Source organism: Polyergus mexicanus, unplaced genomic scaffold, assembly GCF_030449975.1.
Source record: "Polyergus mexicanus isolate NDT 795.1 unplaced genomic scaffold, iyPolMexi1.0 SCAF_190, whole genome shotgun sequence".
NCBI lineage: Eukaryota > Metazoa > Arthropoda > Insecta > Hymenoptera > Formicidae > Polyergus > Polyergus mexicanus.
Window position 1 is genome coordinate 1 of NW_027223510.1, and position 23153 is coordinate 23153.

General features: G+C 34.7%; 1 protein-coding gene and 1 pseudogene across 1 annotated transcript; both read right to left on the reverse strand.

The window, feature by feature from the left end:
• Positions 1 to 10869: 10869 nt before the first annotated feature.
• On the reverse strand, positions 10870 to 12676 carry LOC138944419 (uncharacterized; annotated as a pseudogene).
• Positions 12677 to 19132: 6456 nt separating this feature from the next.
• LOC138944420 (salivary glue protein Sgs-3-like) lies at positions 19133 to 20562 on the reverse strand. Its single transcript, XM_070315308.1, has 2 exons — positions 20134 to 20562; positions 19133 to 19570 (listed from the first exon to the last, which is right to left on the reverse strand). Exons 1-2 carry the CDS (start codon positions 20560 to 20562, stop codon positions 19133 to 19135), a joined length of 867 nt encoding a protein of 288 aa, XP_070171409.1.
• Positions 20563 to 23153: the final 2591 nt, after the last annotated feature.

The following is a 23153-nucleotide window of genomic DNA, read 5'->3' on the forward strand; positions in this document are numbered from 1 at the left end:
GCACTGACGTTCTTGTAGAACATCGTCACCGTAAACTTTACGCAATTTTTCACAAGCTTGACGCGCGTTCTTCCCTTTACGGAAGTAAAAGAGTAAAATATAGCGAAAATGCACAGTTTGGTCTTCCATCTTCAACTTGTAAAATCTTCAAAATTCAACCAAATTGCTCAATTTTTTTTTTAGAATGAAGCTTAAATCGTCAGCTGTTAAACGATATATGATAAAAATATGTGTGAATGACTCTAGTACTGCCAAAACTGAACTAATGCCATCTGTTGCAAAAATACGCAATGACTTTTTACTCAACCCAATAAATTAGGGAAAGCGCATTATACAATACTAACAAGATATGTTTTTCTGTTTCAGAAGGAGCGCCATCATATTATATTATATTTTATTATTATTATTATTATTATTATTATTTTTATTATTATTTTATTATTTTTATTATTTTTATTATTTTTTTTAAATACACAGACACACACATACACACACACACACACACACACACATTGTATTATAAACACAAGTATTGAATAAACTTATTATTATATTAAATAAACATGTCGGTTATTTTTGCACCTTCTTCTTCCCTTTTCCGATATGCATGCAAACGCTATCTCTCTCTCTCTCTCTATCTCCCAAGTGCATGCCTCGCGCTATCCTTCTCCCACATGCATGCAATATCTTCGCGCCATCCTTTTCCAACGTGCATGCAAACGCTATCCTTGTCTTACGCTCATATAGACGCCTCGCGCTATCTTTCTCCCACACCCGTAGAATATCATTAGCGCTATCTCTCTCACACCTACTCGCGGACGGCTCGCGCTATCTCTCCCCTCTCCGCGGCCCCCGCGCCAACAGTTCCGCCGCGGTCTCCCCACGTCATACCCCCCGTGCCGTTTTCCCCTCGCCCCTCACCCCCCTCGCCCCTCACCCGCCTCAGAGGACCTGAGTTAGAACTCTCATAGTATCACTACTTATAACCTAACCCAAACGTATATCCCAGGAGTGAATTATTAAAAATGAATCTCTCGGACATGAGTTGAATTTTCGCGTTTGGTTAGATTTTTGCGTTTCTCCTCGATTTGCGAGTCCAACCTCTATTTTTGAGTTTCATATTCGTGTTCAGGAGGCAAAAAAATACATAAGAATTGGATATTCTTATCCATTATTTCATATAGTTGGGTTTATCTTTTTTTCAAATAATGAGCAAACTATATCCAATAAAAAATTAATTTAACATAGTAATATTTTATTTTTGCACACCCTATATACAAACTTGTATGTTTATTTAAGTGTATTAGTGTGTATTTAAGTGTGTGTAGTATACAAAGGATTATTTCTGTAAACTATGTCCAATATTAAGTTTTTCATTGTCAGACTACGTACAAACTTTGATTTATACAAATCTTTGTTTATTAATAACTTTTCAGTAAACAACGAGTGACGGCTAAAACCTTTTGAGAGTTACTCAGGATGATGACCCTGACAACATATGTCAAGGTCAAGGTCATTGAGACTGGTTCCCCTTTTGTCAATATTTACCATGTATCTTTTATCCGCTCTAGTCAAAATTAAATTCTGATTATTGTTAAAAAATTTTTAGTGGCCAAAAAAAGCCGTTTTATGTTAATGTCAAATTCACTATCTGGAGGAGAGTAAGATTGAATTCTGTTAATAATGCATATGGAACGATTTTTAATGATAATCCGTTTATTAACCGGGAGTTTTTTCAGATTATTTTCTATATTTTTGATAAACTCAATAGTTGTTTTATCAGTGTTGTTCACCGGAAGACTAAAATTTTCACCCAATTGTATTAGACTATGAATATGTTTAGAGATGACAGTTAAAGACAAATTAATAAACTAGCTTTTATTGATATTAGAAACAGACTGTTGAGTGTCAGTATAAAAGTCCGGATCGATTTGAACGGTAATCTGATTGATAGGGCCATTGAAAGGACAATTAAATGGTTTCAATGAAAAAATAGGATGTTTGTGGTCATCAGGTGTCTCCGGAATGGGGGGTAAGTTACAATAATAATGTATGGTTTCAATATCCTCCTCCATTCTCTTTTGTTCAGTCATTAGAAAATTAAATTTTTTTAGTGAGTCTATCGTGATAATTAATGAAAAAGGAATACAATGGTCCATTTTGCCTAAAAAAAACATTGCAGATAGACAGGGATACATGTCGATATAATGCTTGAGACAATTTATATATTTGATTGTGTGCAATCTGACATAAGAGTAAAGGTCCTTTAGCTCAATATGTAACAAATTTTTAATGGAACGATGTTTACAATATTTGAGATTAATAATAGATCTCGACTGTGTAAAGTTGTTTTCAAAATTGGCTAAAAGAAAGCCTATATGTGATGGGATAATGTTAGATGTAATGCAGTTCCGTAAAAACTCAATTTTCAATCTTCCAATAATAACCGCTTTACGGTATTTAATCCATGATTTGAAAAGTGTGACCGGTACTCTAGATCCAAAAATTACTTTAATGTTATAAAAAAAGGAGTGAGGACGCATTTTTCAGCCTGCGTTATAAAAGAAGAGTAGATATTGTTGCGTCCCTGCAAATCGTCTGTGGCAGTTATTCCTGAATCTGCTGTATCCGTCTCCGGGTGAACATCCCCAAACACGTTGCTAAGGGTTGTTGTTAAACAACGGTGGACATCTTGAGAGAAACTGGCCATCTGGAGTCTCGCGCCGGTAGTGATTCCGAGCGAACGGATTGACGGATTACGAGATTATCTGTTCTGTGCTTTCTGTTCTGTGTTTTAAGCTGTTATTAAAGTTCCTCTTGTTCTTTTTAATACGTGTTCTTTATTTACGTCGCGGTACGCGAGTGCCGGTTGTGTCGCGCGTATTCGAGTAATATAGATTTCGATCCGCGGACGCAACAATATAATAGGCTCAAAAATATATAAATATAAATAAAAATATACGTAAGGGCAATACGAACCTCGCACAGTACTTGGAGCGCAAGAAATATTTTAAAGATAATTTGAAATATCAGCTTACGTTTTGGTCCCATTCTTTGGGCGATCTTCAGCGCATTACAAGCAACTTACAAAAATAAATACAGTAATTTCATAAATAAATAAGATGTTCCGGTGAACAATACTGATAAAACAACTATTGAGTTTATCAAAAATATAGAAAATAATCTGAAATAACTCCCGGTTAATAAACGGATTATCATTAGAAACCGCTCCACACGCATTATTAACAGACTTCCATCTTACTCTACTCCAGATAATGAATTTGACGTTAACATAAAACAGCTATTTTTGCCATTAAAAGATTTTTTAATAATAATCAGAATTTAATTTTGACTAAAGCGGATAAAGGATACATTACTGTGGCTCTTGACAGAGACGAATATATTAACAAAATGGAGAACTTACTTAAGGACTCTCGGACGTATAAAATTATTTTGAAAGATATTCGACTAAAAAACTCTCCATGTGTTTACGAGACTTGTTAACTAGGTGGAAAAATTCGGAGTATATCTCGACGGCCACATATCGATCTCTACTTTTTAGAGATGGAATATTACCGAGAGCTTATGGTCATCGCTGTTTCATACGAATACTGTTTTCTAAAGCCCGACTGATGTTCTGTTATAATACAATTATCTTCCAAATACGTTTCAATTTACTTTTTAACTACTAATTCTAACACTTTTTCAAATATTGGTAACATATTTATAGGCCTAAATTAACTTGCTTTTCTAGCTTTCTCTATTTTTGGAATCGGTATTATTGTAGACGTTTTCCAACCTTTTGGACAGCAACCTTCCTTCAAAGAATTATTTATTATACCAACAAATTCCTCTTTTATTACGCAAAATAATGCCTTTAATATATCGCTAGTTATTCCCTCCTCTGTACCTTTCTTTTTCGGTAGTCCCATAACAATTTCCTGTAAATGCTCTATACTAATCATTTCAAAATTTTCCATAATTCCCTCGTTTTTAATAACGTAAATAAAACTTTTACTCCCATTTATAGATTTTACTATACTATTAATACTTTGTATATAATATAAATTAAATTTATCTGCTATATTGCATCCTTCAGTGCTGTCTAATATTTCAAAATCTATATTCTCTACTTCCCTCTTACCTCCTGGTTCGCCTCTAATTATTTCTTTTTGTGTTTTCCACATAGATGTAGGATTTTCTTTATTAAGATCTATCATATTTTCATAATATTCTTTCTTCTTTGTCTTAATTAATTTAACTACTGTATTTCTTTCAATTTTAAAATGCAACCAATTTTGTTCCGTGTCAGCATACAATGCCTTCCTATATGCTTCATCCCTTTTAGCCGCTGCTTCTCTTATTTCATCCGAAAACTACTTTTTCCCTTCCCATATTCTCGGAATTCTAAAATTTTTTCTAGGTGCTGTAGCGTCCAACGCATTTACTATACTATCAACAAATTTCTTCGCTTTCACACTGATATTCATATCTTGGTTTTTCTCTAATTTATTTTCCACTAATTTAATAAATTCATCTATATTAAACTCTCTATAATTCCTAACACTAAGTTCTCTATATTTATTATCAAATTTATTCGCATTCAGTTCAACTTTTAGCCACGCATGGTCCGTTATTTTAGGTTCATGCATTACTTGCATTTCTATTTTATTATTAGCAAAAATTAAATCTATAATTGTTTTACTATCTGTCGTAATTCTCGTCGGTTTATTTACATATTGTTTCATGCTAAGCTCAACATTGTCGTTTGTAACTTCCTTGTATAAAACGAATCTAACATAATATTTATATTCAAGTCTCCTATTACCATACATTCTCCCCGTATTATTAACTCTTCTATTATATCCTCCAGAAATCTCACGTAATCACCATGCGATGCATTCGGTGAATGATATATTACCATTATTGTTCCTCTATACAATTTTTCTTTCATCTCAATTGCAGCACACCAACAATTTGATTCTAATTTTTTTACTAATACTATTTTATATTTAACATCATCCCTTATATATAAAACAACCCCTCCTGTATTTCTATTTTCAGCATCGCATCTAATTATACTATAACCTGGTACATTCACTTTACTGTCTTCAATTTCAGCAGTCAATCTTGTCTCTGATAACGCTATGAATGCTGGATTTATTTTCTTCATAATCTGATGTTGTATCTCATCTTTATGCGCTATCAAACTTTGCGCGTTTGTATACGATATTATTTCCGCTTCCTTCTGTAGTTGCTATTTCGCATCTTCCCAGCCGGCTCTCCTCTTCTCCTCCTGTATCGCCCTTTTAAATGTTTGACATTCTGAGCTAAGGGCGTCGTGTTCATCATTTATCTTCAGGTTGTATATTCGAATTTTAAACATACAATTTACACATTTTTTCTTTGTTGCCGTACATTCAATCGCTTTATGATTTTCCGCATATTTGTGGCATGTTTCATCTCGCGTACAATTTTTTGCAATATGATAGTATCCCCAGCATATAAAGCATTTTTTAACATTAATGTGATTGAATGTAGGACATTTTCTCCATCCTACATTTAGTTTCTCTTTTTTCAACATCAATTCATGCGTTTCTTCATCTACTTCAATTATTATCGAACCTTCTTCTTTTTCTTTTCTTCTGAGTTGATTATTATCATTTCTTTTTTCTTTAACTATTTTCTTTACTATTCGCATTTGGAATCCATCATTTAGTGCATCAATTCTATTCTGCTTCTTGATTGTAGTTATTAAATCATCATCATCCAATCTCATTTCTTCTTCGCTGACATTGATAATTTTTATTTTGGGCTTCATCTGCGGTGATCCCGTAACTTTGAAATTTTCTCCTAGTTTGTCCTGCACTGTGGCTTTCAACGTTTTCATTTCTTCTCCAGTTTCACAACCCATGATCACTTGCTTCCTTTTTTTAGCTTCGTTATTCCCATCGCCATTTTTTTGATATCTATCTTTTCTTTTATCAATTTTTTTGTAACTTCACTCTCTTATTGTATCTTGGGTTTGATAATTATTACATTCTCTTTCTTTTTCTCTTTTACCGCTTTACTATAGCTCCTTTGTATTCCTCCTGTTGATCCACCTACTTCTCCCTGTATCATTCTTTTCAACTCTTCTAGCAGTTCCTGCTTAACATTTCCCAATTCTTCTCGAACTATTTCCTTGACCATCATTTTAATTTCCTTCTTACATGCTGTTTTATCTTTTATTTCTTTTACAATTTTTACCAGCCAATCTATTTTTACGTCAATAGTCAATGATCCACTCGCTCCTGATATTCTATTTCCACTACTTAGCGTCGTAAACGAACCTGTAGATCCTGTAGATCTTAGCCTGTCCCTGCCGCCCCCGGTCACTGCCGATGCCTTCTTCATGTCTGCTTCACTTTCAATTGTAAATCTGTCAAATGGGCCAGAAGACGGTACCAATTCTTGATTTTTATCGTAAATCCTATGCTTGCTTACACATCCTGGATGGAACACCCTGATCCCTCGCCTCCTCTCTTCCTTCTTCCTCTTCCTCTTCACTTTCCTCTTCCTGTTCCTGCGATACCGCTGTTTCCTCCTCCTTTTTTCTCCTTCCTCTCGCTCTCTCTTCTCTCCATAATTTCAGCTCCCTCCTTATTCCCCTTACCTCCACCACCAGCTCCTTCAACCACTTTTTCATGTCCTCCATCTGTTTTTCTTTCCTCCCAATTCCTTTTCCCAGCCTTCTTACTTCTCTCCCTTCTTACTTCTCTCCTCTATCTATCTCTCTCAGGTGGATAAGACGTGTCAAACATCGCTCCGCAAAAGTAATAACTTTTAAACGATTAAATAGTTACGGGGAGTGATAGAAAGTTATTTAAATCGTAGCGGCATAGACTGGCATTAGCCATGAGTGTTATCTAACCGGGATATGCTGATTTGTGGGCGTGAGAAGTGCATTTCCTGTCTGGGACACCAAAGTTTCACACGACAGGTAGATATTTAAGGTGGACACAAAAGTGCTGACGTGTGACAGTGAAACAGAGGTGACTGATCGCTTACGCTGATATTAGCGGTTTCGGCCGATAATTATCGACATGGACGATGAATATGCTGAATATCGATGCTCGGCATGTAAAAAGACAATAAAAATTCAAGTGGTGACATGCAAGTCTTGGAAAAAGGTATTAATGGTTAGGTTAGGTTAGGAAATGGATAAAGAGGAGGACAAGGACGAGATATTGGAGAAAAGGAGTGAGGTAAGGAGATTGTGGAAGATAGGCGTGGACGAGGACTTAACAATGGAGGAGAGAAGAATGAGATGGAGGATGGTAGAAAAAGCGAAGGTGGAAAGAGGGTGCGGAAGAAGCGTGGTGGTAAGTAACAGAAGGATTTGGATAGATGGGAGAGAATGAATAGGGGACGAGAGGAAGCAGAGATGAAGGATGAAGAGAGAGGAATAGGTGTGAGGAAGTGGAAAGGGAAAGGGGGACAGGAAGGAGAGGAGAGAGAAAAGAGAGAAGATAGGGAGGAGAGAAGGAAAGGTGGGGAGAGGTGGGTCGAGGAAGAGGAGGGAGAAAGTATGTAAGCTTGTAAAGAGCCAGAACGGGTAAAGGGTGGAAAGGTAGAGGAATTTGTAAGAAAATTAGGCTAGGAGGAGAGAGAGAGGAGAGAGGAAAAGGGGAGAAGAGGACGAGCAGGTAGGGAGGAGGGAAGAAGAAAGAAGAGAGATGGAGAGGAGGAAGGGAAAGAAGAAGGGAGTAAGAGGAGGAAGGAAAGGAGGGCGAAGGAAGGGAAAGTGAGAAGAGTAAGAGAGAAGAGAAGGACACAGATGAGAGTAGAAAAGAGAAGGAAGGAACAAGAGGAGGACGAGGAGAAAGAAGGAGAAGAAATGTAGTGTGGAGAAAGAGGGAAGATAGGGGGGAGACAAGGGAAAGTTGGGAGAAGGGAAGTGAGGGTGATGGTGGGTCGAGGAAGGGGAGGGAGGAAAGTATGTAAGGTCGCAAAGGGCCAGGTCGGGTAAAGGATGGAATGGTAGAGGAATTTGTAAGAAAATGTAAAGGTTTGGGTACGTTCCGGAAAAACGCCTTCTAACCCCATAGGGGATGAATAACTGATACAATACAAATACAATACAATAAAATTTCTCTTTCTGAGAAAAAAGTGGACAAAAAAGAAAAAATAGTTTCTTGTTTTTATTACGTTATGCAGCTGTTACGTCCGGTAGACTCCACGATTCTTTTCTTTCACGTAATATTAGATGCCTACGCTCTGGAACTCTTTGCACTTGACATAAATATTAAACTAAAAGAATATCTAGCAGGCGAGACTAATATTTCAGAACTTAAACCATGCGCGATAAATATTCGAACACAAAGATCCTGTAGAAGACCAGGAATTTTAAACAATAACTAAAGGATACTCGAAATCTAAAATCAGAAACTAGATTTGGGTTAGGTTATATCTTCCAGAAGTGAAGCCCCCTGTAAGGGGGCGGAACCTACTGTGACTCGTAATGTGTTTCGTATGTTATGTAAAGACCTGGTTTCACATCCAAATCAGGGTCCTGATGCGGATGTATCTCGCTTCTTGCGTGGAAATTATAAATCCATGTGAAAACTACGTTTTATTTCTCAAACTTTATTTGTTAATAATTTTTTAATAAACAATGACCGTCGATTAAGTTATAAGGAAAATTTATTCAGGATTATGTCCTTGACAACATATACCAAGGTCAACGTCATTGGAGCTGGGTCTGCTATACTAAATAATTACCAATTTTTTCTAAGTTATTTTTTGATATGTACTTGGCGTATCTTTTTTACTTTGTGAGATTTTTTTTAGTGGGATTTCACTGTTTTTCGTAATTATTCTTACTTTATATTAGTACAGTGCTGGGATTTACTTGCACATTTCGGCCCTATTCCGTGGCTCACGCCTATTGCCCCCCACTCACCGCTCGTGCGTTAGCAACGAGTCGCTAGATATGCGTAACTAAGGACCGCGACGCTTCGTCTCAGGAGCGTTTATATGTAAGAATGCCCAAATATAAGAATAAGACAATACTTTTCTAAATACAACGCGAAAATTCTTAGAATTAAAAGTTTTTTTTCAATATTTTATAATTCATTGATATAAAATATTGAAGAAAAACTTTTAATTATAGAAAAGTATTGTCTTATTATTATATTTGGGCATTCTTATATACGGACGCTCCTGAGACAAAGCGTCGCGTTCCTTAGTTACGCGTATCTGGCGACTCGTTGCTAACGCACGAGCGGTGAGGGGAGTGGTGCACTTGGACACAGTATAATTGGACACGGTGCAAATGGACACGTTACAAATGGACACGAGATTTTGCACACGGTTCAATTGGACACAGTGCATTTGGACACAGTAATTTTGGATGCAGTAGCTTTTATACACAAGAAAATACGCATCGTTTACTTGGACACCGCTCACTTGGACACTGTTCATTTGGACACCGTTCGTTTGGACACAGAAAGATGCGCACCGTTCATTTGGACACCGTTCGTTTGGACACCGTTATTTGCCCACCGTTCGTTTGGACACCGTTCATTTGCCCACTGTTCGTTTGGACACCGTTTATTTGCCCACCGTTCGTTTGGACACCGTTCATTTGCCCACCGTTCGTTTGGACACCGTTCGTTTGGACACCAAAATTTGATTTAAGTTATACGACGTAATCCACACCAAATTTTTGTTTTAAATAAGAAATAGGTTTGGGTTAGGTTATATCTTCCGGAAGTGGAGCCCCCCCGTAGGGGGGGCGGAACCCACTGTATCCATGCATGACATCCAAATATGCGAAAGGCTAAACAAAGTGCTAAAAGCAATATAAAATTAATGACATCAGTATCAGAGATATATAAGTATGAATATATTTTATTTTGACAGATATTATAACCTTCAAATGTATCTCCTTTTCACGATTTAATATTTTACATAGATTTACCAGTATAAAGTGTTATAAGAATACTGATTATATTTTCCCAAAATGATTTTTATTTCTCTCCATCTGTTACATATTCAAACAAACAGTGCGCATGTTTCTGTGTACAAATGAACGGTGTCCAAACGAACGGTGGGCAAATGAACGGTGTCCAAACGAACGGTGGGCAAATGAACGGTGTCCAAACGAACAGTGGGCAAATGAACGGTGTCCAAACGAACGGTGGGCAAATGAACGGTGTCCAAACGAACGGTGTCCAAATGAACAGTGCGCGTCTTTCTGTGTCCAAACGAACAGTGTCCAAGTGAGCGGTGTCCAAGTAAACGATGCGTATTTTCTTACGTGTCCAGAAGCTACTGTATCCAAAATTACTGTGTCCAAATGCACTGTGTCCAATTGAACCGTGTGCACAATCTCGTGTCCATTTGTAACGTGTCCATTTGCACCGTGTCCAATTGTACTGTGTCCAAGTGAAGGCCACTCAGCGGTGAATGGGGGGCAATAGGCGTGAGCCACGGAATCGGGCCGAAATGTGCAAGTAAATCCCAGCACTGTATTAGTATATTAGTATAACAATAAATCACACAAAATTAATATCTGCTTCGATAAATAGCAACCGCTTATGAATCGTTAATTTTTAATTGTTATAGAAATCGAGTTTTAAATATCTTATAATAATTTTCGCGATCGCATATAACGAGATACATATATAATAATAAATCAGACGAAATCTACTTCGACAAATAGTAATCGCTTATGAATCGTTAATGATAAATATTTATATTACCTTACACCTCACGGATAGTTTTTATTTTTACATATATTATAGAGAGCATATTCCTAAGTAACACGTACTTTGAATTTTGTGGCGCTCTTTTCTGGTTCCAGCGATATGCAATTTTAAAGATTCACAGTTTTAATGCTTTTTCTGTTATAAAATAAATAAAAATAATGTTTGTTTACGTTGTATTTGTTTAAAGCAGACGTGGAAAAAGTGTTTACATTTCCGAACGCAGCTCCTTGAATTTTTCCATTTTCCATACGAAGCGAGGTTCAACGCAAACCTATGGATCTAATTTCGCAATAGTGATGCCCCCCCCCACAGGGGGGCAGAACATACTGTCTCCACGCATATACGTTTTAATGCGTAATATAGAAAATTATAAACCCATGTGAAACCTTACTTTGGAAACAGTATGTTCCGCCTTCCCTACAAGGGGGTTCCACTATCAAAAAACTAGACAGATAGGTTTGCGTTGAACCTCGCTTTGTGTGGAGTAGCAATTGTGAAAAAGTATAATATACAATTTTTGATACCTTATTAAATGATATTTATTTTATAAATCATTTGTAAAAGGATATACATCTGCCATAATGTTAAAAAATTCATCAATACGTTTATTATAATTAAATTGACGTTTAATTAAAAACTCGTAAATAAAAAAAATTCTTAGCGAAAATATACTGACAGTGACGCAAATGTAAACAAAAAAAACAAACACGCAAGTAAGATATAGTATGTGACGTTGCCATCTCGCGCGTGTCCGCCGAATTCCTCTCCGATTGCGAAGCGCGGACTAAGAGGCCGCGCCAGTCGAGAAATAGCGAGAATCGTACCGTTAATTTCCAAAAGATACGAATTATTGTTCTTAACAATTTCAAAGACAATGCAAACGATCCATCATGTAAGAGACAGCAATTATCACGCATATCTACACTTAATGATATTCCATCAAATATGATCTTACGACATCGAGAATAATTGTTACTTACATGCTGCACAGATATGTGAATAGAAGAATCATTGTCACGATTCTAATTTGTTCCGTGAATTTCTATCTCTGCCATTCTATTAAAGAATTGCTGAAGAGGTAATCCTGGCTTTCTGCAATATTTTCTAAAAATTGTCATGTTATTTTCGTATGAAAAAGCAGAAAAAGAATCTGATTTACCAAGATGTCTCACATCGTTAGTGAGATGAAGAAGACCATGTACATTATAACTATTAAAAGTTGAACCGTAAAGATTTTTACTTCATTGAACAAATTTTTGCAGCGCAAGCTCTGCAAACCGTAATTGCAATTTTGATGGTGAATTTGAAACCAAAATTCTTATATCTATGTGTAAGAATAAAAAGTGCTTGTATAGTTGATCGTCTAAAATACCATATGTTACAACTATACCTGTTTAGAGCAAAAACTGACGAAACTCTGTGGCTTTATATTTAGAGCATGCATCGAGGGATCTAGGCCGTCTTAAAAAATCCGAAGGGCAATATTCTTTAAGAGTGTTTAGTCTCGCACACATAATAGAAATGGATCGGCCAGACAATTTTGACACTCGTGAATATTTCCCATATATCCATACGGATAAAAGTTTTTTCATTACACCCAGACATACAAAGTGCATATATTCAAATGGCACTTGTGAAACCATACCTATCGGAACCATCGACAATGGACTCTTACCTTCTTTATGATGATCCTCATCCACACACCTTATATATTCCTCATCGGTTCGAAGAGGATGATTGACATCATTGAAGATATAACGAGCTTCGCTACGTGTACCAGAAACTTTGCATTTGGAACAAGGCTGACTAGATGTATGGCCACGATGATTCAGGATAAATGCACGAGCTCGTGCATCAGCTATGAAGCATCTTAAGCGTATGGGTAATTTATTGCCATGAAGATTTATTCCACCATTGGACATTATTCTATCAATATCTGCAATAAATTTCTCAAAGAATTTATTAGGATGATATGGCTTCTGCCCTTATAGATTCCTGCTACTATCGGTTTTGTATGCTAGATATTTGCAATCCTATATTGAATTGGCCAAATATGAATGGAACCTGATTTATCTAAAGCACATCCATCTGTATTAAAATCTATTTCTGATTGATCAACAATAGATAAAGATGAAACACACATAAGGCATCGAATAATACTTGATTCAAGATCAAAATGAATATATTCGCCTGGTTCCACAATAGACACAACAATACAATTTCGTGGTGTATGTAATAATGTTCTAACATCTTTCGGCAAATCATAAAAGCAAGAATGTGTACGAAGAAGGGATAGTATACTATTTCCTTGAGCATGTGTTAGATTATTATCTACAAAACAAGATGCTAAGCGCTCGCGAAAAGATGGTTCTGTTTGTGTAGTGAAATTGAAAAATGTTGATGCTGCATCACTGGCATCAAAGATAGAAGAACAAGAAGAAAAAGACGATTCATCGCTTTCTGTATGCATATTATCTCTAATATTGCAAATATCATTTATAACAGAAAACGGACATTCTGGAGACGAACTACATTCTACAATAAACGAACTGGAAATATTCGATTTATTATTATTAGCAGCAGCAGCAGCAACTTCTGGAGAAAGTTGTAACGGTAAATTATTTTTAATCTCGGATATAATCCTACTTCGCTGTCTTACAGATAATCTGTGCAGCGATTTCCGCGAGGTAGATAATTTTAAATTAATCGATTTCATAGTTACGTCTGCTCTGGACAGTATTTGAAACTGCAAACGCTGTATCCTCGCCAACAAATAGCCTCTGTAATATAATCTCACTTTTTTCTTCGTTCACCACACTTAACTCGCGATAGTTGAACTCAGAATGATCGATGCTCTCTTGGAGCTTGGAGCGATGTGATGTGAAACAATCGATAAAACTACGACCAATCACAAGCTGTAAGATATGTAATTCACCTAATGCGGGAACGTCAACAAACCCCGCCAAAATAAAAGAACAATTATTAATTTTTATGATCGTAATAAAAGAGCAATTAATAATATCGGAACAAATATTTCTTCGTTCTGATTGGTCAATTAAACGCTTTCAGCACTTTTAGCGCCAAAACGAAAGCGGTCGGTGGATACCACTAGCGAAAAAATCAAATGGCACTTTCTAGTGCCCATTTTTAAAATACTAGAGTGTTCTCAGGAACTTCCTCGCTTTGCAAACGGTACTTTTCAGTACCATTACGAAACCAATCGGCGCTTTTCAGTGCCTATTACGGAATCAGTCGGCCCTTTTCAGTGCCCATATCGAAATTAAATAGTATTTCTCACTGCTTATTAATATATTTTTCATTCTTTTACATATTAGCACTTTCCCGTGCTGATATGTTAAATTAATGGTCGTTATTAATATACAGGGTGTCGCATAATTCGCGGATCACTCTTTCAGAGAAGGTACAGGGTGTTATTCTGAACAGAATAATATTTTATGTTTTATATAGGCTTCGGAGGCAACGAAGAATTTCTATGGAGCAAGCAACAATCTCAGAATTTTAATTTATTTAAAATATATATATTTTAAAGTTAAAAATAATTTGTGTTGGATATATATATATATAAGTATTATTTTAATTATAAAATAATTTAGAAACCTTAAAAAGTGGTGAACGTTATGCTATTATGTATATTTAATTATGTATAGTTTTGTATATTTAGATATAATTATAAATAAATGATTAAAAATTCATTTTTTATTTCTATATATTAATTATTTTCATTTAAATAGTTACGGCAGATCTGCTCGATTTCTGCCGTCAATCTGCTATCAAAATGTATTGTGCAGATCTGCTCGATTTCTGCCGCCAATCTGCCATCAAATTGTATTTGACAGATTTGCTCAATTTCTACCGCCAATTTGCCGTCAGATTTGTTGACAGATCTGCTCGATTTCTGCAGCCAATCTGCTATTAAAAAATATTCTGCAGATTTGCTCGATTTCTGCCGCCAATTTGTCATTAGATTATATTTAACAGATCTGTTCGATTTCTGTCGCCCATTTGCTATCAGATTTGTTGACAGACCTGCTCCATTTCTTCCGCCTATCTGTTGTCAGGTTATATCTGCATAGGGCTGCCATCTGTAATTTTACTAACCTAGGACTGAAAGGTTTAAAACCCCGGACTTTTCCGACTAAAATCGGACACTCATAATTCATAGTGCAAAATTATTGTAATTGCCGATAAAAAAGAATAAAAATAGAAGAATCTTTTATTTTAAATTATTATTAATTATTAATATTATTAAAATAGTCATTATTATTAAAATAGTCATTATTATTAAAAATTATTAGTAATAATTAAGATAATAACAATAATTACTATTTTTTTCACTGTTAATAATTCCAACCGATAGATGCTTAGAGGCTCCGACAATAGCGTACAGGAACATGTTTGACCAAGAAAGAGGCAACCAGTCCTTAAAGAAAGAACAGGAAAAATTTTAGGAACTTAATACAGAGACAGGAAAAATTTTTAAACCATAAAAATCATAAATTAACAGTAAAAAATATACTAAATATTATACAATATATTAATAAACATTTTATTTATTAATTTTTATATTTGAACAACAGTTTTTATATAATTTTATAATTAATAAAATTAACACAAAATCAAATGACTTAGGTACATTGTATTATCACAGAAAAGAAAAAAAACTTATATTAAATAAAATCAACTCAAGTAACTTCAAATAGACGCTATTCATAAACGTATTTATAACGTATTTTTCTTATATTTTTCATTTCTTCCAATTGCAATTAATGCTTATTTTTTGTTAGAAGAAACCTATAAAATTCAGAGCATTTGAAGTTTTTAAAATTATATTTTAACTTCATTAATGAAGAAATAGTATTTAATTCTAAAGCGTTACGCTCCTTAGTCCACTGAGATGTTACTAAAGAGAAAACTCTTTCAACGGAAGCATTATGAGCAGGAATGCTAAAAAAATACTGCGCGATTTTTATTAATTCACTATAAGTATAGGCATTAGGCGTTTTAAAGAATTTCAGCCATAATTTGTTCAAATTCAATTCTTTATCATTTTCAGTAAGCTCTTGACAGAATGTCTTTAAATTTATCCATTGATCAAACAGTTTGACATCATCTATTGTAATATTTCTTTCATTTAAAAATGAAATGCAGGATTGAATACTGCTCCATGGAGTATCTTGTTATCGTTGCCAAATCCATCCATTCAAATACAGTGAACTCATTTAAGGGTTCAATCCAACTTTGGATATATTCTTTTATTTCTTTGTAAAAAGATAACGAATTTTTTAGAAAATCTTTTTTTATATCTTCATCTGAGAACTTTTTCAACATATTTTGAACCTTTATCGGTATGAAGTTATTTGTTATTCTGTCTTCTAAGTTTTTAGTGATAGATTGCAGTATCTTTTTTGTTTCAATAATGGAATTGTCACTTTTTTCTAATTTTTCAATTTTTGTATGAAATATATTCATAGTTGAATGAATAAAGAACATGTAGGATTCTGATACTTTAGTTTCAAAAAATTTTTTTATCAGAATTGGTGATGTCTGTACATGTTCAAAATAATCTTTCAAAGGCTCATAAAGTTGAAGAATTCGTTCAATCGCCGGGAACAAGCTTAACCACCGAGTTTTTGAATGATACAATAACTGTCTATATTGGGTATCTGCCTCAGCACAGAATTCTTTCAAGGTTGCAGTCCGTACTGTGTAAATTGAGAAATAGTTACAAATTTTTATTATAATAGATTCCACGTCTAGAGGTAAGATGTCACATCCATGTTGAACAGCATTATTAATAATATGTGCTGAACAATCTACACCTATAATATTGCTTTGCAATTGTGAAAACATTGTTTGTTCCTAAGCGCAGTCTTCCACCGAAATTTGTATTACAATTATCTCCGGAAAATGCAACACACTTCGATAAGATATTAAATGTTTTAAGTTGTTTTATAATCAAGCCAGTAATTGTATCCGATGTTTTATTTGTAGCTGTTTCTATTTCTAACAATTTTGAAGTAATTTCATTTTCTTTATAATTAAAATATTGAATAATAATCGGAATTAATTTGGTGTTTCCGTGATTACTAGTATCAGTAGACACGCTTACAAATGCAACATTTTGGAAGTTTTCCATAAATTCGATGGTTGACAAGGGAGCAAGTACATTGTTCACTATTGCAGTTGCTTTAGTACGATTGCATGAAATTTTTTTTGCCGTATTTGATTCTGCAAACAATTCCTTGTTTAAGGAATTTGTACAGTCTAATGAATTAAAAGACATATGGTGATTGACTGTGAGAAATGCTATAGCACCTTCTGCTGCTCTAATATTGTCATCGGTTTCAGGCTTTGTAATATTTCCATGATAGATTTTAAACATCCTGCCTGACTTTGAAATCTCATTTTATGTTTTAATGTGGCAATATGCTCATTTATATCAATGACTCCCTTATTAGCAATTGAAATTTTTGAATCGCATATTGTACATATTACTTCCCAGTCAAATTTCCCTTTTTTAAATATTGGAAACTTTTTTTGTAATTCATCGTTAAATGTACATTTACGTTTTGACATATTGATGAAAATATAGTATTGTCCTGAAAATAAAAGTTAGAAATTCTCAACAACTAATTTATATATATCACAATTCATAGTTTTATGTTATAAAATTATCCTGAAACAAAAAACAAAATAAAAATTTATTGCTGTAGTATTCAAAAAACAAACTAAGTATAAATTATAGGTTTTGCTAAATTGTTACGTACGGGTTGAATTGTTGAGTGACTCAGTAAATAATGACGGACCGTGACTCGTGAAAAGAACAGTCGATCGAAAAGACTTGAAAAACGGCGGATGATCTGCTCGCATAATGAAATCATTGATTATTTCTCTTTTTTGCTGAATAACTTTAGATACTTACAGTCATTTATTAATTGTAGTTTGTAATATTATCCCACAGATATTAATTTTGACTTTGTACATATTACATATCTGTCACATAGGTATACAAGGTATGATTTTTCTTAGCCGGCTGTCTGTTAGGTTGGAACGCTAGAGTCTTAAGAGGATGCCGGATTACCGACATAATGCGAATATTAGTAGGATTGCAAAATCTTTTTGTTGATTATAGATATCAACAAATCCTTTTCCACAATTAAGGTACACATAATAATGGAGTGCGGAGTTTAACATTTCATATGAAAAGTTGAAAAAAATGAGAAAATTACAGTTTTGTTATCGGCTTCTGCCGTCAACATTTACTTAATATAACAAATTTGTAATCTGTGCGTGCCTAATCAGTGAACTCCGCACTCGGCATTTCATCAAAGAGTATAAGTGAACTTAGAGAAGTGAATTTAGAAGCTTTATAAAAAAGATTTTACGATGCTACACTTTCGTGTATATGTGTGTGTGCGAGATCGAGACTCAAGAGTAAAACAGAGCAGTAGATTAGTTGCGTGATGTCGCGATAGACGGAGCTGCAATCTTACATGACAAGGACAGACATAATCGTACTACCTTTGTCTCTTTCATGCGTGTGAGAGTAATATATATGTACGCACTAACTTTATTGCAGTATCTTTTTTCTCTCGATCATACGCTCTGTCTCTTTCTAATCGCTCGCTCGCTATGTATTACGTATTGCTTAGCTTCATGCTCCTCGCATATTCCCTTACGCGTTCACTCGCGCTTCTCTCTCTCTCTCTCTCTCTCTCTTTCTTTCTTTCTGCTCGTTCATTATTGTATTTTTTTATTCCCATTATTATATACTTTTATTTGCTCAACTTTTATTCTTTCTATTTTTGTCTCCCTATATGAAAATAAATAAATTCATTTATTTATGTTTATTTGATACATCATAAATGAGATACACAAGTTATTTTCTTTTTCTATTTAACTATAGTTAAATACAACACATGTACATACAAAAATACACATAATTAAATACTTTTTCTATTTATGACATACACAATATCTCATTTATGTTGTATAAAATAAAAACGAATAAATTAATGTATTATTATGTAGGAAGACGAGAATAGAAAGAATAAAAGTCGAAGAAATATAAGAATATAATAATGGGGATGAAAGAAAACAATAAAGAACGAGCAGGGAGAGAGAGAGAGAGAGACAGACAGACAGACAGACAGACAGACAGAGAGATTACTTATATTTATATATTTATAAATTATAATATTTTAATTAATTAGGAACAAGGATAAGAATAAGAATTAGGAACAAGGATAATGAAGTTGTACTAAACAAATTTAATTAGAAACACAAATTTTTATTTTTTTTTTATACATTGTGTGCATGTGTGTGTATGTGTGTGTGTGTGCCTGTGTGTGTGTACTTTAAAAGAAACGCATGTATCCGGATGGTGCGGATGGCGCGTATGGCGCAGGCACGTATCCGGACGATGCAGGCGTCGCGGGCATGTATCCGAATGGTGCAGGCGTCGCGGGCATGTACCCGAATGGTGCAGGCTGCGCAGGCACATATCCGGATGGCACAGGCTGCGCAGGCACATATCCGGATGGCACAGGCGGCGCAGGCACGTATCCGGACGATGCAGGCGTCGCGGGCACGTATCCGGACGATGCAGGCGTCGCGGGCATGTATCCGAACGGTGCAGGCGTCGCGGGCATGTATCCGAATGGTGTAGGCTGCGTAGGCACGTATCCGGATGACAGGGGTGCCGGCATGTACCCTGTTGGCGTTGGCGGCATGCCGGCGTTTCTCTGCCTTCGTCTCTCGCGGAATACCGCCCGCCGCACCGCCTTACTAATGCGCTGGAAAAAAAATTAAAATATTAATGTTTTTACACACATACACACACATACATACACACACATTCACACTTATATGTATAGTATATGTATGTATATTACATATGAAAGAAATACATTCTGTATGTATATCTATGCTCGCGCATATTTTATACATATACGAACACCATACACATGTAATATACATACATATATTATAGATATAAGTGTGAATGTGTGTGCGTGTTACAATGCGACTATTTTGAAAGTTGGAATATCATCTCTCATCTTCCAGTCTAAAATCATTTGTGATATGGTAACAGGCGCGTGATTCAATATATTATATCATTTGCAAATCACACATATAAATTGCAAATAATATAGTAGTACATTGAAGCACATGCCAGTTACTGCTTCATCGTAAATGATTTTAAAACTGGAATATAAGAAATGATATTTCAGCTTTAAAAAAGATCGCGCATTATAACACATTGTAACATACACATACACACATATATTTACATATACATATTTACACACATACACACACACACGTATTTATTAAAAAATTTTATAATAAAACTAACCTTTTGTACATTTGGTCCTCTGGACCGATTCGGGCCCGTCGGCATCCGCCTGTTTTCCGCTAACGGCGACGTCGCCACGGTCACCCGCCTCCTCGGGTCCGCCGCTAGCGGTGACGTTGCCGTGGTCATGCTGGCCCTTGATTTTGATGCCGTCGTCGAACTCGGCATCGACGTCGATACCGTTGTCCTCGGCGTCGGCGTCGTCGTCATCGGCATCGACATCGATGCCGTTGTCGTCGCTGTCGTCGTCTTCGGCATCGACATCGAGGCCGTTGTCCTCATCGGCGTCGTCCTCGGCATCGACATCGATGCCGTTGTCGTCGCTGTCGTCGTCTTCGGCATCGACATCGAGGCCGTTGTCCTCGTCGGCGTCGTCCTCGGCATCGACATCGATGCCGTTGTCCTCGTCGCCGTTGTCCTCGTTGTCATTCGCCCGATAGGCACACTGCCTTCGCTTCGTGCTGCAATAAAAATAATATTAGTATGTATGTACGTATCGGGGAATAAGGCGACTGTGCTATTCACACGCACACAGCCAGGCACATCCGATAATATCAGTGCGCGGCAGTACTCAGTCTCAGTCACGCGTGTTGTGTACATACGCGTAACGAGAGATAACCGCAAAAGTGTGCTCAACCGTTATAACGCGTTATAACGCGTCGAATTTAAAAAACGAGTGTTGTGTTTGTGTAGTTATAGTGTGTTCATATAATGGGGCGAAAATATAATGAGAAACGCTTGCCTCGCTTTGCCCGCAGACTTTCTTTAAAAAGAATAAGGGTCAAAAGGTTAGTATATTTATATACCATAATTCTAGAAGGAATTGTTTTAATGTATACTATATACTAATATGTCGCTAGATATAATTGAATTTTTTTTCCGTGCAGTTTACACAAAAATATAAATATGATAATGTAATATTATATAAAAATGGAATATTTCGTTTCTTTTTTTATTTTTTGATTATATCTTTAAAACAATTCCTAAATAGAAAACAACATAAAGACATCTGTATAAAAAAATTGTAACATAAAATTAATCTTTAAATAGAATTTAGAATTACTACAATACATGAACATACACATTATATCATAACAAATATATATGAAATTAAATAGTTTAAACCGAATTCTGTTGTGAGCATAGTGGTTATTAACAAAATCTATAACGAACGGAAAGGTATGCATAATTTTTTTTTAATAATATGAATATTTCGATATAATAAAAGTTGTAGTATTGTTTGAGATAAATACAATGCTGCACGATGTAAATTTTTTACATATTATACGAGTTTTATGGGTTTGAAATTTTGTGGACGACATCTACTTTTTCGCTTTCGGCCCCACGATATAGTCAATTTCTGATTCGTGCATTACAGATTGACGTATAATCATGTTGTCGTTTGATCATAATAATGAGAGTCAGAAGTTGGCCATATCGTGCAATCGAAAGTAAAAAAGTATATGTCACCCCTGCGACATTTCAAACTGATAAAACTCGTATACATTATATTAATTTTGCATAGCGAAGCGTGTCAATATATTTCGAAATACTGGCACTATTATTCTGTAAATAAATTCATAGGAAATCAGTGCAGCGGCTTGAGATTCCGATCTGCCGTGTTTACACTTGTTCGATTCTCGCTCGTCTTACCGCGCGCGGCGCGCCTCACCGAACGGTCTTTAGCTCACAATCAGCTGATTCGGGCACATTCGTATAATACGTAAAATATTCCTCACACAAGATTGTATTTGTCTTAAACAGTACAACTTTTATTATATCGAAATATTTATATTCTTATAAAAAAATTATGCATACTTTTCCGTTCGTTACAGTTTTTGTTAACAACCATTATGCTCACAATGGAATTCGCTTTAAAGCATAAATTAGATAAATATTTGGTATGATTTATCTCCTGTAATTTATAAGATAAAAGAGGATGGCCACTTTGGGATACCATGTATATAGATATATTTAATTTTATTGATCTTATTACACACATACAAACGCATATATATATATATATAAATTAATTACGGGAAATAATTTAAATATAATAAGCAAATAAAATTTGTTTATTTACATTTGTATTAAAAAAACTAAATTTCCAGAAACTTGATTATAAAATCCCCTCTAAATAATTATGTTTCATAATTATTTAGAGGGGATTTTATAATCAAGTTTCTGGAAATTTACTTTCTTAAATACAAATGTAAATAAACAAATTTTATTTGCTTATTATATTTAAATTATTTCCTGTAATTAATTTATTAAGACAATTTGACAAAAATTATATACAATATTTTTAAATATTTAGTACTACATATACATATATATATATATATATATATATATATATATATATATATATATATATATATATAAGCAATTAAAATATGTGAATTACAATTTTTTTAAAAGAAATTAAATATAATTTTATAATTAAAAATATTTTTATAGTGATCTTGAGATTAAAAGAAAAATAACTAAAATTATTAATAAATATTTAAATTTATATATATTTATATTGCTTTAATTTAATTTTAATTAAATATGTATATATATACAATATGTATATGAAAATAATGTCAACAATATAACAATCTCTGAAAAATAAGAACTTAATCTTTTGCTTATCTTTATATTTAACTGAAAATTGATTATATTTATTTTGTAATAGTAGTTAGTGCCACAGTAGTTAGTTAGCCAGAGGCGATCAAATCGTGGGCTGATTGTTGACAGAAATATTTCCCACCAAATGCGTTTTGCATGTGCGCTTTGGTTGAAAAATGTCTCCCAGAAGCGATCAAACCGTGAACTGGTTGTTGACAGAAATATTTCCCACCAAATGCGTTTTGCATGTGCGCTTTGGTTGAAAAATGTCTCCCAGAAGCTATCAAATCGTGAGCTGGTTGTTGACAGAAATATTTCCCACCAAATGCGTTTTGCATGTGCGCTTTGGTTGAAAAATGTCTCCCAGAAGCGATCAAATCGTGAGCTGGTTGTTGACAGAAATATTT